This window comes from Phragmites australis, chromosome 5 (genome assembly GCF_958298935.1).
Source record: "Phragmites australis chromosome 5, lpPhrAust1.1, whole genome shotgun sequence".
Taxonomy (NCBI): Eukaryota; Viridiplantae; Streptophyta; class Magnoliopsida; order Poales; family Poaceae; genus Phragmites; species Phragmites australis.
Genome location: NC_084925.1, coordinates 33,961,862 through 33,977,553, shown reverse-complemented (window position 1 = coordinate 33,977,553; position 15,692 = coordinate 33,961,862). Strand labels below are relative to the sequence as shown.

Sequence of the window (15,692 nt, the reverse complement as noted above, 5' to 3'; positions counted from 1 at the left end):
CAGGCAAAGCTCGCAAACCAATGGGTGAAATAACATAATCATCCGCCAAGAGGAAATCAAAGTCGGATGAAGGAGGTGCCGCAACCGCAGAGTAGGGGAAGCATGTTTCATAAAAGATGACATGACGAGAAATAATAATGCGGTTGGACGTGAGATCAAGGCACTTGTAACCTTTGTGGTCTGATGGATATCCAAGAAAGACATACAAGGTGGAACGAGGGCTGAGTTTATGCGATGCAGTGGCGGAAAGATTAGGATAGCAGGCGCACCCGAAGATACGCAAGTGCGAATAGTCTGGTGGGGTGCCATAAAGGGCATGGTGGGGTGTGCCGGAGGACAGCGTTTTGGAGGGATGACGGTTAAGGAGATAGGTCGTTGTGTGAAGAGCTTCGACCCAAAAAGATGGGGGAAGGCTGGCCTGGAAAAGCAATGAGCGCATAATATTATTAGTGGACCGAATGAGACGCTTAGCCTTACCGTTTTGGGAAGAAGTGTATGGGCACGACATACGAAGAACTACACCATTAGTGAGGAAGAAGTATCGGGATGTGGCGTTGTCGAACTCACGACCATTGTCACACTGGACGGATTTGATAGTGCACCCAAACTGCGTGGCAACATAAGCAAAAAATTGTGACAGAGTAGGAAACATTTCAGACTTCAAACGAAGAGGGAACGTCCATGAAAAATGAGAGCAATCGTCAAGAATAACAAGATAATATTTGTACCCTGACACACTAGCAACAGGAGAGGTCCAAAGATCACAATGTATTAAATCGAAGTTTTTGACAGCCCGGGATGTGGAACTAGGAAAAGGAAGGCGTACATGACGCCCTAACTGACACGCATGACAAAGAGGTGCAGTATCAATTTTATTACATGGAATCGCATGAGAACTGACAAGCTTATTAAAGGACTCATGACCGAGATGTCCTAAGCGGCGATGCCAAGTGGAGCTGGGAATACCACCGGCCAGAAGAGCAACAGGAGCACTGGACGATGAAGCCGGCGAGAAGAGGGGATATAGCTGTCCCGAGCTATTGCACCTGACGATCACGTTCTTGGTGTAGAGGTCCTTCACAGAGACACCAAAAGGATCAAACTCGATAGAACAATGATTATCAGTGGTGAATTATCGTACAGAAATAAGGTTCTTAATAATATGAGGGGAAACAAGAATGTTAGAAAGATGAAGAGGGCGAGAGGCAGTGGGAAAAGATGTATGGCCGGTGGAGGTAACAGGCATGAGAGATCCATTGCCAACAATAATGTGGGAAGGAGTGAGAGAGGAAGGGGCGGATGAGTAAGTTAAATTACCAGCAGTTGGCATCATGTGCGAGGTTGCGCCGGAATCAACATACCAATCGTTAGACGGTGGCGGCGTCAATGACAGGGTGTTGAAGGAGCTGGCGAGGGCCTGCTGGTCCCAGACTTGCTGCGCCGGTGGTGGAGGAACGAAGCCATCGAGGGGCGACGCCTGGGGAGCCGGTGGCGACGCCATCTGGCACTGCGGTGGTGGCGACGCCATCTGGTACTGCGGCGCGGTCCACTACGGTGGCGCGGCAGCGAAGTAGGCCTGGGGCGGCGAACGGAAGGGCGCTGGGGCGCCAGGGCGAGCGCCAAGAAGCCCAGAGTGATTGGCCTGGCCTGGCCACATATGAATGGAGCCAGACCAGGGATGGTTAGGAGAAGGCCAGCCCTAGTAGCCCCCACCACGGTCGCCGCCTTTGTGCCCGCCACGGCCACCACCACGTCCACAGCGGCCTCCGCCTTGACCACCCGGATGTCGGCCGCCATGGGCACCGTACGAGCCCTGGCCACCATGCCCGGCGACAGGGGGGCGTGCCGCGGGAGGTGCAGCGGCAGGAGGGCGCTGCGAGGGAGCAGCGCCAGCCACCAGAGCAGTGGACGGTGGGCTGCCTTTAGATTGCATCTCGATCTCCTCCAGGCGAAGGTCGTTGCGGACAGTGGCGAAGTTGGGGAAGGGCTTGGTGCGCTTGATGATGGCGGCCATGTAGGCGAACTTCTCGTTGAGGCCACGCAGGGTGGCGAGCACCAGCGTGCGGTCGAGAACCGGCTCTCCCAGCTCGCCGAGATCGTCGGCCATGCTCTTGAGACGGCGACAGTAGTTGGAGATGGAGAGATCGCCCTAGACAAAGGTGCGGAATTCGGCGTCGAGGATCATGGTGCGAGTCTCCTTGTTGCCGACAAATTGGTCCTCCAGGGCAAGCCACGCCGTGCGCGCCATGACAGAGATGGAGTTGCTCCCCATCACGAACTCGAGGAGCTCGATGGTGAGCGTGGAGAAGATCCAGTGCTTGACCGTGGCGTCCATGCGGTACCACTCGACATCGTCAACATAGACGGCGTCGGAGAGGACGTGGTCATCGAGGGCGTACTTGGCGAGGACGGTGAGGAAGAGGCCCCGCCAGCGAGTGTAGTTCGTGGAACCGAAGTCAAGGACGATCGGCACGAGGACCTTGATGTTCTGGACGGCGACGGCTTGTTGATGAAGGATGGCCGTGGCCTGCGCAAGGGCGAGGGCACAGGCCGCCTCCTCGTCGGCGGCGCGGCGTGCCGCCTCCTCGGCAAGCCGATGCGTCTCTGGGCGCCAGGCGCGGATTTCCGGAATATGAGGACCCAACTCCGTTGCATTGCCAGAATCAGCGCGGCGCGCCTCCTCCTCAGCGCGGCGCTCGTCGTCGGATGGGGCCATGGAGAGAGGGAAGAGGAAGGGCGACGTAGGGATGTCGCAACTGGTCGGGACGCCGCGAAGGAGAGGCGGCGGCAGCGGCTGGGGTAGGGTTTAGCGGAAGCTAGGTCGCAGGAAGCGACGGCTAATTGATACCATGATAGCGTGGGAAATTTGGGTAATCACGCGATGATTTCCATTGAACAAAACACGCGTACATATAGAGACCTGGCCAGGCTGCTGGTCACATGCATGGGCTGGCCGTGATTACAGGAAGGCCAGGCTACGTGATTACAGGAAGGCCAAAGTGATTGGCCTAAAGATATGGCTAACAGATATGTCTAACAGCGGCCACGACCAGGGTTGTTGCCGCCAGGATATCCCCGGCCGCGACCATGACCACGTTGATTTCCACCTCTTCCGAAGGAAGCGGAGTTTGCTGAGACTTGATATGTTCCTTGCCGAAGATCATTCGTTCCTTCAAACCCTAGCAGCTGCCCATAGAGCTCTGCTACGGTGACTGGTTCCTTCTGTGCGGCAAGGGCTGACACCACTGGCTCGTAATCAGAATCGAGTCCGGCGATCATGTAGGCGACGAGGTCTTCTTCATCAACTTGTTTTCCTCCGACTGCCACCTCATCACCTAAAGCTTTCATCTTGGTAATATACTCATTAACAGACATATTACCTTTTTTGTTGTTGATAGCGCGATCCTGGTGTTGAGCGATCGTGCGCGGGTCTTCGAGGAAAAGATTTCCTCGAGTGTCCTCCAGAGTTGTTCCGCCGTCGCAGCTGTCACCACTTGCGTCAAGATGTCGCGCGTCAGGGTTGTCATCAGATAGCCGAGGACCTGTTGATCCTCGGTTATCCACCGAGTGAACTCTGGATTCACCTTCTTGATGACCTTGTCTCCTTCCTTCACGTCGATCTCCTTCACAGGGACCGCGACAGTGCCATCAAGATACCCAAACATCTGGGCTCCTCTAATGGCAGGAAGAACTTGTGCCTTCCATAGGAGATAGTTGTTCTTTCCCAACTTCTCTGTCACCGGTATGCCGAACGGCGATGCACTGGCCAGAGTGGAAGAGGAAGATGCGCTCATGATCGTTTTAGATGTATCTATGAGGAGTAGGCTCTGATACCATGTGGATTTTGGTGAAGCGTTCTCACCTCTCACGAGGCCGCATACCTTTGTTAATATAGCCGGCAAAACACGGCAGAGAATTACATGCAAGTTAGTTACGAGAGATAAGGGGATGCAATCTTATCTTGAGCTATTCTATCCTTATCCTGCTATCTTTAGATAGATGCATACAAACTATATCTAATTACATCTAACACTCTTCCTTGCAGGTCGATGGCTCTGTCAGTCGTCAGCACGCTACGAAAACTCCAAGAAATGGTTGCGGTGATCTGGAAGACACATGCAGGAATCAGACTACGTACAATGTAGAGAAATATCTTCAGCTCGACTTTGTCATCCAGAAAGTTCCCGTCCACGTTTTGGAGGAACTTGAGCAATGCTACTTCTTGTGAGATGTCATAGCAAGGAAAAACTGCCGAGTAACTTAACCTCGTGACTACGAAAATGGATCCCGGTCATAAGATGCATGCTTATCATGCATGGCCGTCGTAGTAACTTGCGTCTTGAGAAGATCTGCAGATAGGGATAACTAGTATGATCTACCGCTCTTCCTTAAGCTACTTATGGAGCCTGGTCTAACTTTACATTCAAATGGAAATGGAATTATCCTGTAAGAGTGTCGGCGGGGTGGGCACGGGCCGCATGGCCAGCTCGCGCCTCGCGCACCCAAGCAAGCGCGAGCTTTGCGAGTGGGTGCTACTTTGGAACAAAGGCTCGCCTATCTACTCGGCCTGTTGATGATTGGGCCCTTGGCCTGATTCAATTTTGACCCAGGACCCGAGACTAATTGTCGTAAGTCGTAAGACCAACTCCAACCATATTATCTTCATTTCGTTTCCTTCCCGATTCCTTTTCCCGTTGTCATTCCCTTTATTTTCTCTCGTCTCCAACAGTTTCACTTCGAGGGGAATCACGAAGGGAAAGGAGAGAGAATCTCGTTCTGAAGGGAACGATCCTGGGAATCCTGTCGTGAAGGGAATCGTGAAAGAAAACCGTTGAAGCGCTGAAGGTAACGAAAATCTCTTCACGACAGGACTTTCGTCCCCGAAGGAAAACCGTTGAGCGTAGCCTAATCGATACACCATGGTTTTACCCATTTTTGTCCATGTGCCTATAGGGTCTTAGATCACCAGGCAATTGGGTGGACTTCGTATCTAAACCTGGATTCCTCGTAAAACTCCTACCTCACAAGAGAGGTGAGAAATTTATATATCCATAATTATGATAATGAAAGAAAGAGAGCCTCTTCATAAATTTGTCTCTACTTTTGTTCTTGTAATTGTATATACTGTGTTGATTGTAAGAGGTTCTTTTAATTGTATATACTGTGTTGATTGTAAGAGACGGAGAGGGTAAGGTCCTAACTGATGGCAATTTGATACTCAACGAGTCATAGCAGTAGGGGATTTCAGGAAGCAAAATACGTATGCCCACTTACCGGAAGTGGGAAGGTATATAAACGTTCCAAATATCCAACGAGTCAGGAGGAGCATGTCCATGGATAATGACATGAAACTACGGAGTGGACTTGCTCCCCGGTGAGGACGGCTTCTTGATGACCTCCGCTCTCTCGGTGCATCATGCGTCGTCGATGCGGCCGGCCTGGCTTTCCGCCACCAACAGGCAGCAGCTCGTTCCGGCTGGTTGAACTGCGCAGACGGAACCTTTGCCTGTGCTGTGCGGCGGACCAACGATATTAGAGGCAACGCTGACCAGAAAGAAAGAATTGCACAGCTGACCAACTGAGGTTGGAATTAAGAGAATCTTTCTCCTGTGACGTTAAAACTGATAATGTACACCTTCAGACGTATGGTAACACACATTAAATCGAATTCCAGCCTGAAAAAAAAAGATAGGTCTCCTGCAAGATCTTGCTTTCAGAATTCAGATAACCAGAACAGACGCAAGCTAATCAGCCAGTAACTAGTGTGAACCAGACTGACTGAACAAACGTCAGTTCTCACTAAGCAATGCTCAGAACTATAGTCTGCTACTCGATAAATAAAAACTGAACTCCCAGGTACACACTGTAATCCAGAGGGCAGATTCAAGTTTACCTGAGCAGAAATGTCAAGCTGATCCAACAAGAAGACAGGCATACAGGAGAAAGAGTTCCTCCCTGCGTCAAATCGACTCCTCTCTGAGCAAGATACAAAAGGACACTCGACTTCTAAACACATAGAACTGAAGTTCATGGTAAGGCTTTACAGGTTGCATGGATGCTTCGAAGAGATTATCAAGTTGCAGCTACTTCTCCAAGCTGGCAATCCCACGATGAGACGCTTTACAAAGGCTCGGAGGTGAGGTGCCGGTGCATGGTATGTAACTCCAGCACCCATGACACCACTTGGAGCATGCGTTAAGGTAGGTGCAGATCTGCCCACCCAAAGTGTTCACTGTAGCCTGTTGTGTTGTCACTATAGGCAGTCTAAAGTTGTTTGTGGATGATTTTGCACAGCAGGTTGCGATGGCTGGTATATGGTTGCTGATGCAAGAAACCGCGAAACTTACTGGTCTGATGATTGATTAGGCTCTCCCGTCGTTATCCTGGGTGTACCTGATACATTGCGAGAGCACATCAGCAGGAGTGGACAAAATTGATCTGTTGATTGAAACTAACCACAGATGAGAACACGGCACTTCCAAAAGAACAATAAGGAACATGGTGTTATCACATGATGATGTGTGAGCAATCAGTGAAAAGGTGTGATTTGACGACTTTTGTGCTATGCAGAGGAATCTAATTCATTGCTAAGAATATTTATGAGTTCAATCAACACATTCTGTAATAACTTCAAATGAAGTTTCTAACTATATCTAAAAGTAGTATATCAAGTAAACCACCAGAATGCCAACCCTTCGGCTCCATGTGGGATTCCAGTGTTGCCCTTCCCTAGTGCCATGAAGGTGTGGCTATAATGTGACATATTTTGCCTTATCATTTATCAAGATGGCATGTCAGACAGTTTCCTGAAGAAACACAACACCAAAAGGAAAAGGTGCGTTTCTTCAATAAGCCACCCAAGCACCAGAATGATTCCTAACTCAGTATTAGTTCCTCAGAAATTCTTTATATGCCACTGAATAAGTTCAGATGTTCACAGTATGACTCTAATGTGGGCCTAAGACCCACATTTTAGCCTCACCGTGAGTGGCATATTGTATAAGATACACTCATACACTTAATTAGTGGCATATTGTGGATTTTCTTTAGTTCCTAAGCAAGAACAGCTTCAATCCTCTCAAATACCATTCTTATACCAAAACTACAAAGAATTTTATTAAAAATTGTGGGCTATGACCATTAAACATATACAAACAACACAACATACTTAATATGCATAGCTCATATTAGAGGATAACAGATCCTCGAACAATATTTGCTATTGTAGTTATCCATAAAACAGTTATTCATAATCTTCTGGAGATATTTTAGGCTATTAGGCACAAAATATGGTTCTATCACCAATCATTGAATGGTCTCTTAGCAAGATATGGTCTGGTCTTTTGTTATTGTAGTTACCCATAAAATCTGTTCTTAGTAATCTTCTGGAGATATTTTAGGCTATTAGGCACAAAATATGGTTCTATCACCAATCATTGAATGGTTTCTTAGCAAGATTTGGTCTGATCTTTTACTTTGTTTGATTTAGTCTGATCGAGGATGTGTGCTGCTCTTTTCAAAGTGGAGTAAAAAAGACGTCGATATGCTCATTCATGTGTTTGTGCGTGTTGTGCGTGCTCATATTGCTCTATGAAAGGAGTTTTGCTCCTCTGAATCTACCATATCTGTTAGCAATGGCCAGCTTTGATTATCTCACGAAGCTGTAGGGTGGCCACCAAGCGAGTTGAGGTACAATCTGTCCCCAAGAAAGTGCATGTAAGCGTCCTCCAATTTGTAAACATCCATTGTTCTTGATTGTATCAATAAATCATAGTGAAAATTACCCTCGATCTTTTCCAATAGAATCCAGTGACTGGAAGACTTAGTTAATAAAAAAATATGGGACTTTCTAATATTTATTTGTTATTTGGGTGGATGGTGCAACTACAAGCTTATGCAATCTCTGAGGGCGGCACTCTGGCAGCAGATTTGTGCCCCCAATTCATGTAAAATAGTTATGCACGCTATTTTTGTTATGTTAAGAAGAGCTGTGATCTATAAACAATGTGTACCTCTCTGACAGCATGAAACAACCCCAGCAGAGGCCTTATGTATAACCTGGAATGTCTCAGCCAACATCTGTTGCTTGCATAATTTATCCTGGAGTATCTGAATATCCTTCTTTTCCTGCAGTGTTTCCATCTCTAAATTATGGAACTGCTCATCAAACTTCCTTTTGCACTCAGCCATCGCCATTTCACGCTCCAAGATAATTTTTTGCCGCTGACCAAATTCAAGCAGAGACATTGATTAGATGAATAGAATAACACCTCAAGGGTAATAGGAAAATAAAAGAGGGATTCAAGAAAACAACCTTAAATAGATGCCTCTTGGACATCAGATCACGCAGCACAAGCAGTTGACTCAACTCAATGGTTAATGGATCTGATTGAAGCCCACTTTCAAGCTTATTTTGTTCCAAAGTGGAGCCTGTTGTTTGGTTGGCTGACTGCCGTTGAACAGTTGATGCCCCAGGGCCGTCTAACCAAGCTCTTACTGAACAAGTATTCCCTCCAGATGGTTGATATTGCTGCTGTGTTACACGTTGGGTTAATGGGGATAAATGAGCATTGCCGTTTCGCTGCTCAGTGACTTGGGCAAAGGTAGAGGTGTTATCACTACACAACCTAAGCAGTTGACTCAACTCAGTGGTAATTGGCTCTGATTGAAGCCCACTTTCAGGCAAATATTGCTCAACCATGGAGTTGGTTGTCATCTGGTTGGCTGACTGCTGCTGAACATTTGATGCCCCAGGGCTGTCTAACCCAGTTCTTACTGAACAAGTATTCCTGCTGGATGGTTGATATTGATGAGCAGCATTTTGACTAGTCGGATCACATTGTTGCTGTTGTGTTAAACTTTGGGTTAACATTGATGAATTCACATTAATGTTTCGCTGCTCAGTGATTTGGGCACAGGAAGAGGTTTGATCACTAGGTACTTCCTTCCTACCTGCATCATCAGCTTGTTCCGTTTGATCAACATTAACAGAAGGTGGCCTTGCAGCTCGAGGTTCCTGCAGAGAAATATTGCCGAAGGATGTTAGATTATGATCTGCCATTGGTATTATGCTGGAATAAGTTCATTTTTCATAATGACTGACACAATCAGACTCTAGTAATTCATGCCTTCACCGAAATACCATTTTTTTATATAAAAAAGCAATTGGATTGAGATCTTGTCTGACGGTTCAGCTCCATACAGATGACTTGTCAATCAAACTAATTGGCACTGGATATTCTCATGCAAAAAGAAAATAAAACTCTTGCCCACCAGTTATCCATCTTAATGACAATTTCCTCTAGCCCACAACCCGCAACACTAAGTTTAAATGGATAGATCTTGTCGGACGGTTCAGCTCTGTACATATGACTTGTCAATCAAACTAACTGACACTAGATGTTCTCAGATTCTCGCACAAAATGAAAATTAAATTTTTGCCCACCAGCTATCCATCTTAATGACAATTTCCTCTAGCCCACAACCCGCACCAACATTAAATTTAATTGTTAATATAATAATCCAAAAAAATAGTATTAGCCAAAGTACCTCGTGATCCAATGCTGTTTTGTGAAAATTTGAGGCAAACTCATGTGGAAACTTTCTTTGGGACCTAGAACAAGAACCTTCTGGTGCATCATCACCAGAACTCGTGCGGCTTCGCTTCTCTCTAGAAACAGGCGGAGTGTTTTCTGAATCAGCAGTCACTGCCTTAGCAAAATCCAATGCTTCACCAGTGACTTCTTCAGAAGAACAGGATTTCTCCACGTTTTCCCCCTCATTTTGAGGTGGCGATGAGATCTCAACTTGTGTCCCAACTTTTTCACTGAACTCCATTGCAGGTGTATAGTTCAACTGAGAAGACATGCTATTTACGATGGCAATTTCTTCTGCTGCGTCAACCGATAACCCATGCTTTGTACCTCCATTTGTTTCAAGCGGAGATTGTAAGTTTTCTAGAACAGGCTCAAAAACACCACTTTCCTTACTTGTATGGGTCCCTTCAAGCTCAGAACTAGAAGCAATTGCTTCAATTTCAGTAATCAGAGATTGCATGCCCAAATATTTGAGCTGTTCTTCACCTCCAGAATAATCATGTACCCGCCACTTTGATTTCTCCATCTCAAATCCAGAATATGTCAAGGAAGTCTCATCAAAATATTTCTTAAGGTAGCCAGCTTTTGCCTCAAATATCCACCGTTCTTTTTTTCTCTTCTCCTTGTTTCTATCATTTATTTGCCATTTTACAAAATTTCTGAGCTGAGATTGGATATGTTTATGAAATATCTCACACAAAATGCAGAAAAGTAACTTTGGTAGCTTCATCCTGTGATATCTTACTGTTGGTATTACACGCTCGTAATGGACTTTATAAGAGTGCACATGTTCTTGGAAGAATTCTGACTCCTGTTTCTTTCTCAGAATATTGAATTCCTTGCGATCTCCATTCTGCTGCAACAATAGTTTACCGAGCCTTTCTGAACACACTTTCTCAATCTTTTCCAGAGCATGGTGATACTCATGGTATCCAAAACAGGTACGCTTCCTTTGCTCATGCCTTTCTTTTGAACTAACATGGAAAGATGGGGAATAACATTGACGGTGTTTCTCAGAACATTTTCGATGAAAAGTTGTTTGCCTCACATTAACAGATTGACCCTCCAATGGACTATATTTAGACTGTTCAACAGTAGTATTTGCAGTGCCTACTTGATGGGAGCCTCTTTCAGGCGAAGTTGATTGCCTTGTATTGACCTGTCCCTTTTTAACTGCCATCTTAGCAAGTGAACTCAACTTTATCGCACTTGCAACCATATCCTTGTGGACAAGGCTTTCTAATCCAAACGGTTCATCCTTCCTGAACTCACCTTCCTCTAGTACAGGGTCATAAGATGATTTGTCTTCTTCTCTTCTCTTGCCTATATCAAGTTTTTCACGTGCATGTGATTCCTTGCAGGCTTCCTCATGATCCATATATCTCAGATAAAAATATCAGAGTGGCAGAATCGGAGATTTTATGCCGTTGCCATGAACAAGACTTGCCTTACAAAAATGGCATTATATAGTACATCAAATCAGTTCATTGATAGGGTGACATTTTATTAAAAAATCGCATTTCTTATCATTAATCACGAAAAGATGCTAGCAATATTATTTAACATGAAAATGTCAGAAATAACATAATACAAACATAATTATATAACTTCTATATTTGAGTGAGATACCTGAGGAAGACAATAAAAGGTCCTCAATTTCTATACTGAAGCTCATGAGAAAACTATTATTAGTGTCTATGCTAAACAAGCAAAGTACAAAACAACTTCTTCAATCAATTCGGAGCTCCACGTTCCAGGAAATGCAAACATAGTTATTTTAGAATGCTATGAATGAATAAACTCCTAATGATTTCGTGTGCAGGTCGTCATTTTCTGGATCCACTACTCCAGAGTACAGAACCCAATTATGGCGGGCTCTTTCACAATTTACTGTCCAGGGAAAGTAGCTTCGGTGACACAAATAAACAAAAACTAATGTCTACATGTCCTTCTAAGTCCTTCTAACAAGGACAAAACAAGATCGGGTGGAGCCGTGAGGTGGCAGTGGGGGTTGCAAAGCAGATATTATCATAGTTGTAGACAATAATCATATTATAACTACTTTTTTGGTACTTTAACGACCAAAACATAATTATGACAACTTACTCAACATCTGCAATACTACTAGAATCTTTAGTAATAAATTTTCACCACAGCCTAATGGAATCAATTGGGGATTAAAACAAAGGTTCATGAAAAGAATCTAAGATGCAAAAAATATAATCTATGGAAATTGAAATGGAAAACAATGCAGACGAAGCTATACAAAGAAGTTTAACATTTTTTACATATGCCCATTGTGCTCATTGACTACATAGTTAACAATACATAACTGGAAATAATATCTATATATTAAGTGTGACACGAAAATGTTGATTTCTACCATGTAATTTGGTTTGCCATCGCATGGAAGAACAAAGAGGATTTGATGCCACGGCAAAGGCATGGAATGCACTAAAACCATTATTTGCAACACAAGGACCACACACAGAAGCATAAAACAGAAGGCCTTTAAGATTATAATATGACGCCATCAACTATAGGAGCTATTTCACAATTTGGGCCAATTGTTCGCAAGATGTTGCAGGGAGAATGCCAAGCTCAACGAGTAAATTGATACAAGGAATCAAAGGAACCTGGCAAGATCAAGCAATTTACATCAACTGGTGAGGTAAAGGGCTGAAATTGCAAAATTATCTCAAATGCGAGAAGAAAGTAAAGGAGATGGTCAACAAGATTGACACCGTCAGACCTTCTAGCGCAGTTATGCCACTCCGTGACTCTGACAAGCTAAGCAATCACACCATAAGCCTAGCTAACCTTAATTGACAACCTAAAAGTAACTGCAAAGAAATTCCTCCTAAAATCAAGGAGCCCAGCAGCGTTAAACAGAAAGGTGATGAACTTTACCCGCATTGAATTGAAAAGCCCAACCGTCCTACTTTAGACGCAACGGCAACTTTAATCCCCAGTAAATTCTCCAAAATTCTCCGCAGTTCAAAACCGACCATTTCATTTGCACCCAACAATAACTGCTCGATCGTACGAAAACACACGCAAGCAGCAAAACCCCTGGATGCCAACACCGACCGCATAAACCCCATCTAAACCGCTCGCGTAGGCAAAACCCCACCGCTCAAAACCCTTGCCGCAACACCGAGAGCTCGAAATTTTGGTCCCTTAAACGCTAGCCCCTGAGCCGCCCTTTCACTACTCCAACGAGAATCAACTCACACGACAATAAAAAAAAAATCACACAGACAAAAAAAAAAAGGTGCTCCCATTCGTGCAGGGAAGAAGAAGCTTGCTTGCTCACCTAGAAATCGAGCATCGCAGCACACCGATCGCCGCACCCCGGATGCCCCCGAATCGAGCGTTGCCGGCGCGCCGCGCTGCCCCGGGAGAGAGCTTGCGTGCAGCGCTTCTGCGGGGATGCAACGAGGGTTTCGACCGGGGAGGGGCGAGCGGCGGTGCTTTAGCCGGAGTCAGGGACGCAGTTGGGTGGGGACGGCCTCGGGGGGGCGTGAGCCGGAAATGGAAACACAGCGTCGTGCGGTGCCAACTGCCAAGGCTGCGACTGCGTCGGACTCGCCCTGATATCGCCGGAACAGTCGGCTTTCGTTTTGGCTCCCAAAAAAAAAGACGGCTTTCGTTTGATAGGATGATCGATCACGTCGACAGGAAGTTCCCGGACTACCCCCGCGGGTTTTGGCTTGGGGTTTCGTCCTGTGTCACTGACCTCAAGGGGGCCATGGCCTTTTTGGCCTTTTGGGGTTCGTGCCACCACACGTCAGCTGCCGCGTGCCGGGGTGGCGTGGTTCACTGGCCAAGTTGGGTGCTGCGGGCCAGCCGTCGAGGAGATGGGATAGGCGCTGTTCGGTAGAGTTTGTTTCATTTAAATATTTTTGTAAAAAGTGATTGGATGAGTTAAGTGATTTTATATTTGAAAGTGATTTTTTTAAGTATATTTTATAGAGAAAATAATTTTACGTGAGAAGTGAATTAGAAAAAGTTACTTTTTTCAGCTTCTAGTATGTAGTTTATTTTTAAAAAGTCACTATTACAAATTTCACTCTATAAAATATTGTTTGGCATAGCTTTCCTTGATTCTATTTTAAAATATGCTCGGAGAGCTCTGCTAAATAGTCACATAGACCAAGCATGACCACATAGCGACTAGATGTTGTTGTCCACGGGGTGTGTTATGGTTACTATAACAAATTCTACAAAAAAATATGGCTTTAAGAGACACTTATGGGAACAAGCACCATGTGAATGCAGCTTAACCATCTCCATTATTTAGGTTTGAGTCCAAGAACTATCTAAGTATTTATCATCTTTTTAGATGAATACATGCACTCTAATAAATCATTAGGGACTCTGTTATGTAAAAATTCGTCTAATATCATGCTCATCAGTTTTTGCCTCTTCTTCATGACAAGTGAGCACTATCGTTTTTTGCCTTAGTCATCCTCTAGGTATAACTTAAGCCACTCCAACAATTCAACCATATGTAACCAATGGTGCTATAGTTACCCTACTTCTCCTTAGCCACCCTTGCCCTGCTCCTCTCCCAACTCATTGTGCTCATTTGTCGTGTTGTGGCCACTACAATAAATCTTGCACTGAGCCATGCTAGTGTCACTACCATTCCTTCATATAAGTTTTGGGTTCCAGCAAATCATTATAACCTAACCCTAACCATGGCACTGTTTCCATATATGAGAAGTGTTAACTCATTAATTGTCTATTGAATGTTCATTTAATAGCATATAATTGAGTCACATCAATAGAATTGTGATGAAAATCTAAGGCTACTTGGTCTTCCTACATGAGAGGTCCTCATCGACTAACACTGGCACCGGTGGTGATCCCACCGAGGCTAGGGTTGGACGTGGAATCGCATTTGAAGGAAGTCAAGGCTAGGAATTCTAAGGTTCTTGAGCCAGAATGAACTCCACTTACCTCATTCCATGGCTTTGCTCATCAGTCGTTTGAGGGTGGCTCTGATCCACACTTTGACAAGTAGCAAGGGGGCTCAGGATCGCGATTCTAGGCATTAGTGGATGATGTGGAGGAGGATGCGAGTGATGGTGAAGAATCTCGTATTGGGAACATGTCAGCTCTAGATTTGTTCAATCGGTGATCATTGTGAGTTTCTTGACCTAGGATCTCATGGATGAAGAGGCGAGCTTGGCGGCATTTGATGAATCTAAGGTATGTTTGTCTGATTTGTTTGCAGGTGGACGTCAATGATGTTCTTTGGCACACAAGATCATGGAGGCGATGGCTCAGCACCGAACAAATATGGCTTCATGGTGGCACGGGCCAATGCCCCTATCGCGAGTGTTGCCTTCACGTACACTAGGTGATATTGTTGTCACAGATCGACGTACATGTCGACAACGTCGACGATGTTCAACTCGACCAATGCTAAAGTCGATTGGAGATTTGTCGGTCAGGTGATCAGGGCGAGTCCAGTGATGATCCAATCGGAGAAGGTGGCGGTGTTTCAAACCTCAAACTGGATTATAAAAGGTGGTTTCAGGTGCGCTAGGCTGGGAAACGAAAATTGGGCCTTATAGTGTTTGTCAGAGGGTTAACTCCTGTCGCAGGGATCCTGAGGGACCCCTTTTTAGAGATTCGACCGGGGGGTGATTCTGAATAAGTTTGCTGGAGAAATAAATGGATATGAATGCGATGGCTGGTGGGGTGGAATGATCGAATGCGGAATGAAGTAAATGCACTATGGGTTTAGACAGGTTCGGGCCGCACGGGGCCGTAACACCCTACTCCTGTATGGATGCTATAAATGTCCTGAGAATGTCTCTCAGGAATGTGCTAGTTACAAGAATGTCTGTCTATCCTAGAGCCTGGGGCTCCTTGTTCTTCGGTCTGTGTGTATCTATTGGCTTTGGGTGCTCTTGGACTTCTCGATCTTCTCTACTTCCTTAACTTCTTCAACCGTGCAGAGCTTGCTGGGCTTTTTTAGCTTGTGCGCTTGTAAGACCTCGGAGCTTTTTTCGCCTGTCGAGAGATTGTCTTTGTCCGTGCTGCCGGTTGCTTTAAATACCCGCCGGCAGTAGCGTGCCCCGA

The 15,692-nt window shown here is 45.5% G+C and overlaps 1 protein-coding gene and 1 non-coding gene across 4 annotated transcripts; both read right to left on the bottom strand.

Annotated features, from left to right (window-relative positions):
• Positions 1-3,170: 3,170 nt before the first annotated feature.
• Positions 3,171-3,309, bottom strand: LOC133920265 (small nucleolar RNA Z247). Its single transcript, XR_009910079.1, has one exon. It is a non-coding gene; the product is annotated as a small nucleolar RNA Z247 (small nucleolar RNA).
• A 2,386-nt stretch (positions 3,310-5,695) lies between these two features.
• LOC133919353 (uncharacterized) lies at positions 5,696-13,243 on the bottom strand. 3 transcript variants are annotated; one of them, XM_062363727.1, is made up of 5 exons: positions 12,913-13,243; positions 9,550-12,232; positions 8,315-9,016; positions 8,013-8,223; positions 5,696-6,393 (listed from the first exon to the last, which is right to left on the bottom strand). In XM_062363727.1, the coding sequence occupies exons 2-5, from the start codon at positions 10,972-10,974 to the stop codon at positions 6,344-6,346; spliced, it is 2,388 nt and encodes a 795-aa protein (XP_062219711.1). In that variant the 5' UTR covers positions 10,975-12,232; positions 12,913-13,243; the 3' UTR covers positions 5,696-6,343. The 3 variants fall into 3 exon arrangements, with proteins under 3 accessions (XP_062219711.1, XP_062219710.1, XP_062219712.1); XM_062363726.1 differs by having other exon boundaries at positions 9,550-11,043; XM_062363728.1 differs by having other exon boundaries at positions 9,550-11,038.
• Positions 13,244-15,692: the final 2,449 nt, after the last annotated feature.

Excerpts from the sequence above, each read along its gene's own strand:
- LOC133919353 (XM_062363727.1), bottom strand. The coding sequence starts at position 10,974 with ATGGATCATGAGGAAGCCTGCAAGGAATCACATGCACGTGAAAAACTT. Across the intron at positions 9,017-9,549 it reads AAACAGCATTGGATCACGAG|GAACCTCGAGCTGCAAGGCC; the intron begins GTACTTTGGCTA and ends ATTTCTCTGCAG. Across the intron at positions 6,394-8,012 it reads TGTTTCATGCTGTCAGAGAG|GTACACCCAGGATAACGACG; the intron begins GTACACATTGTT and ends GCAATGTATCAG.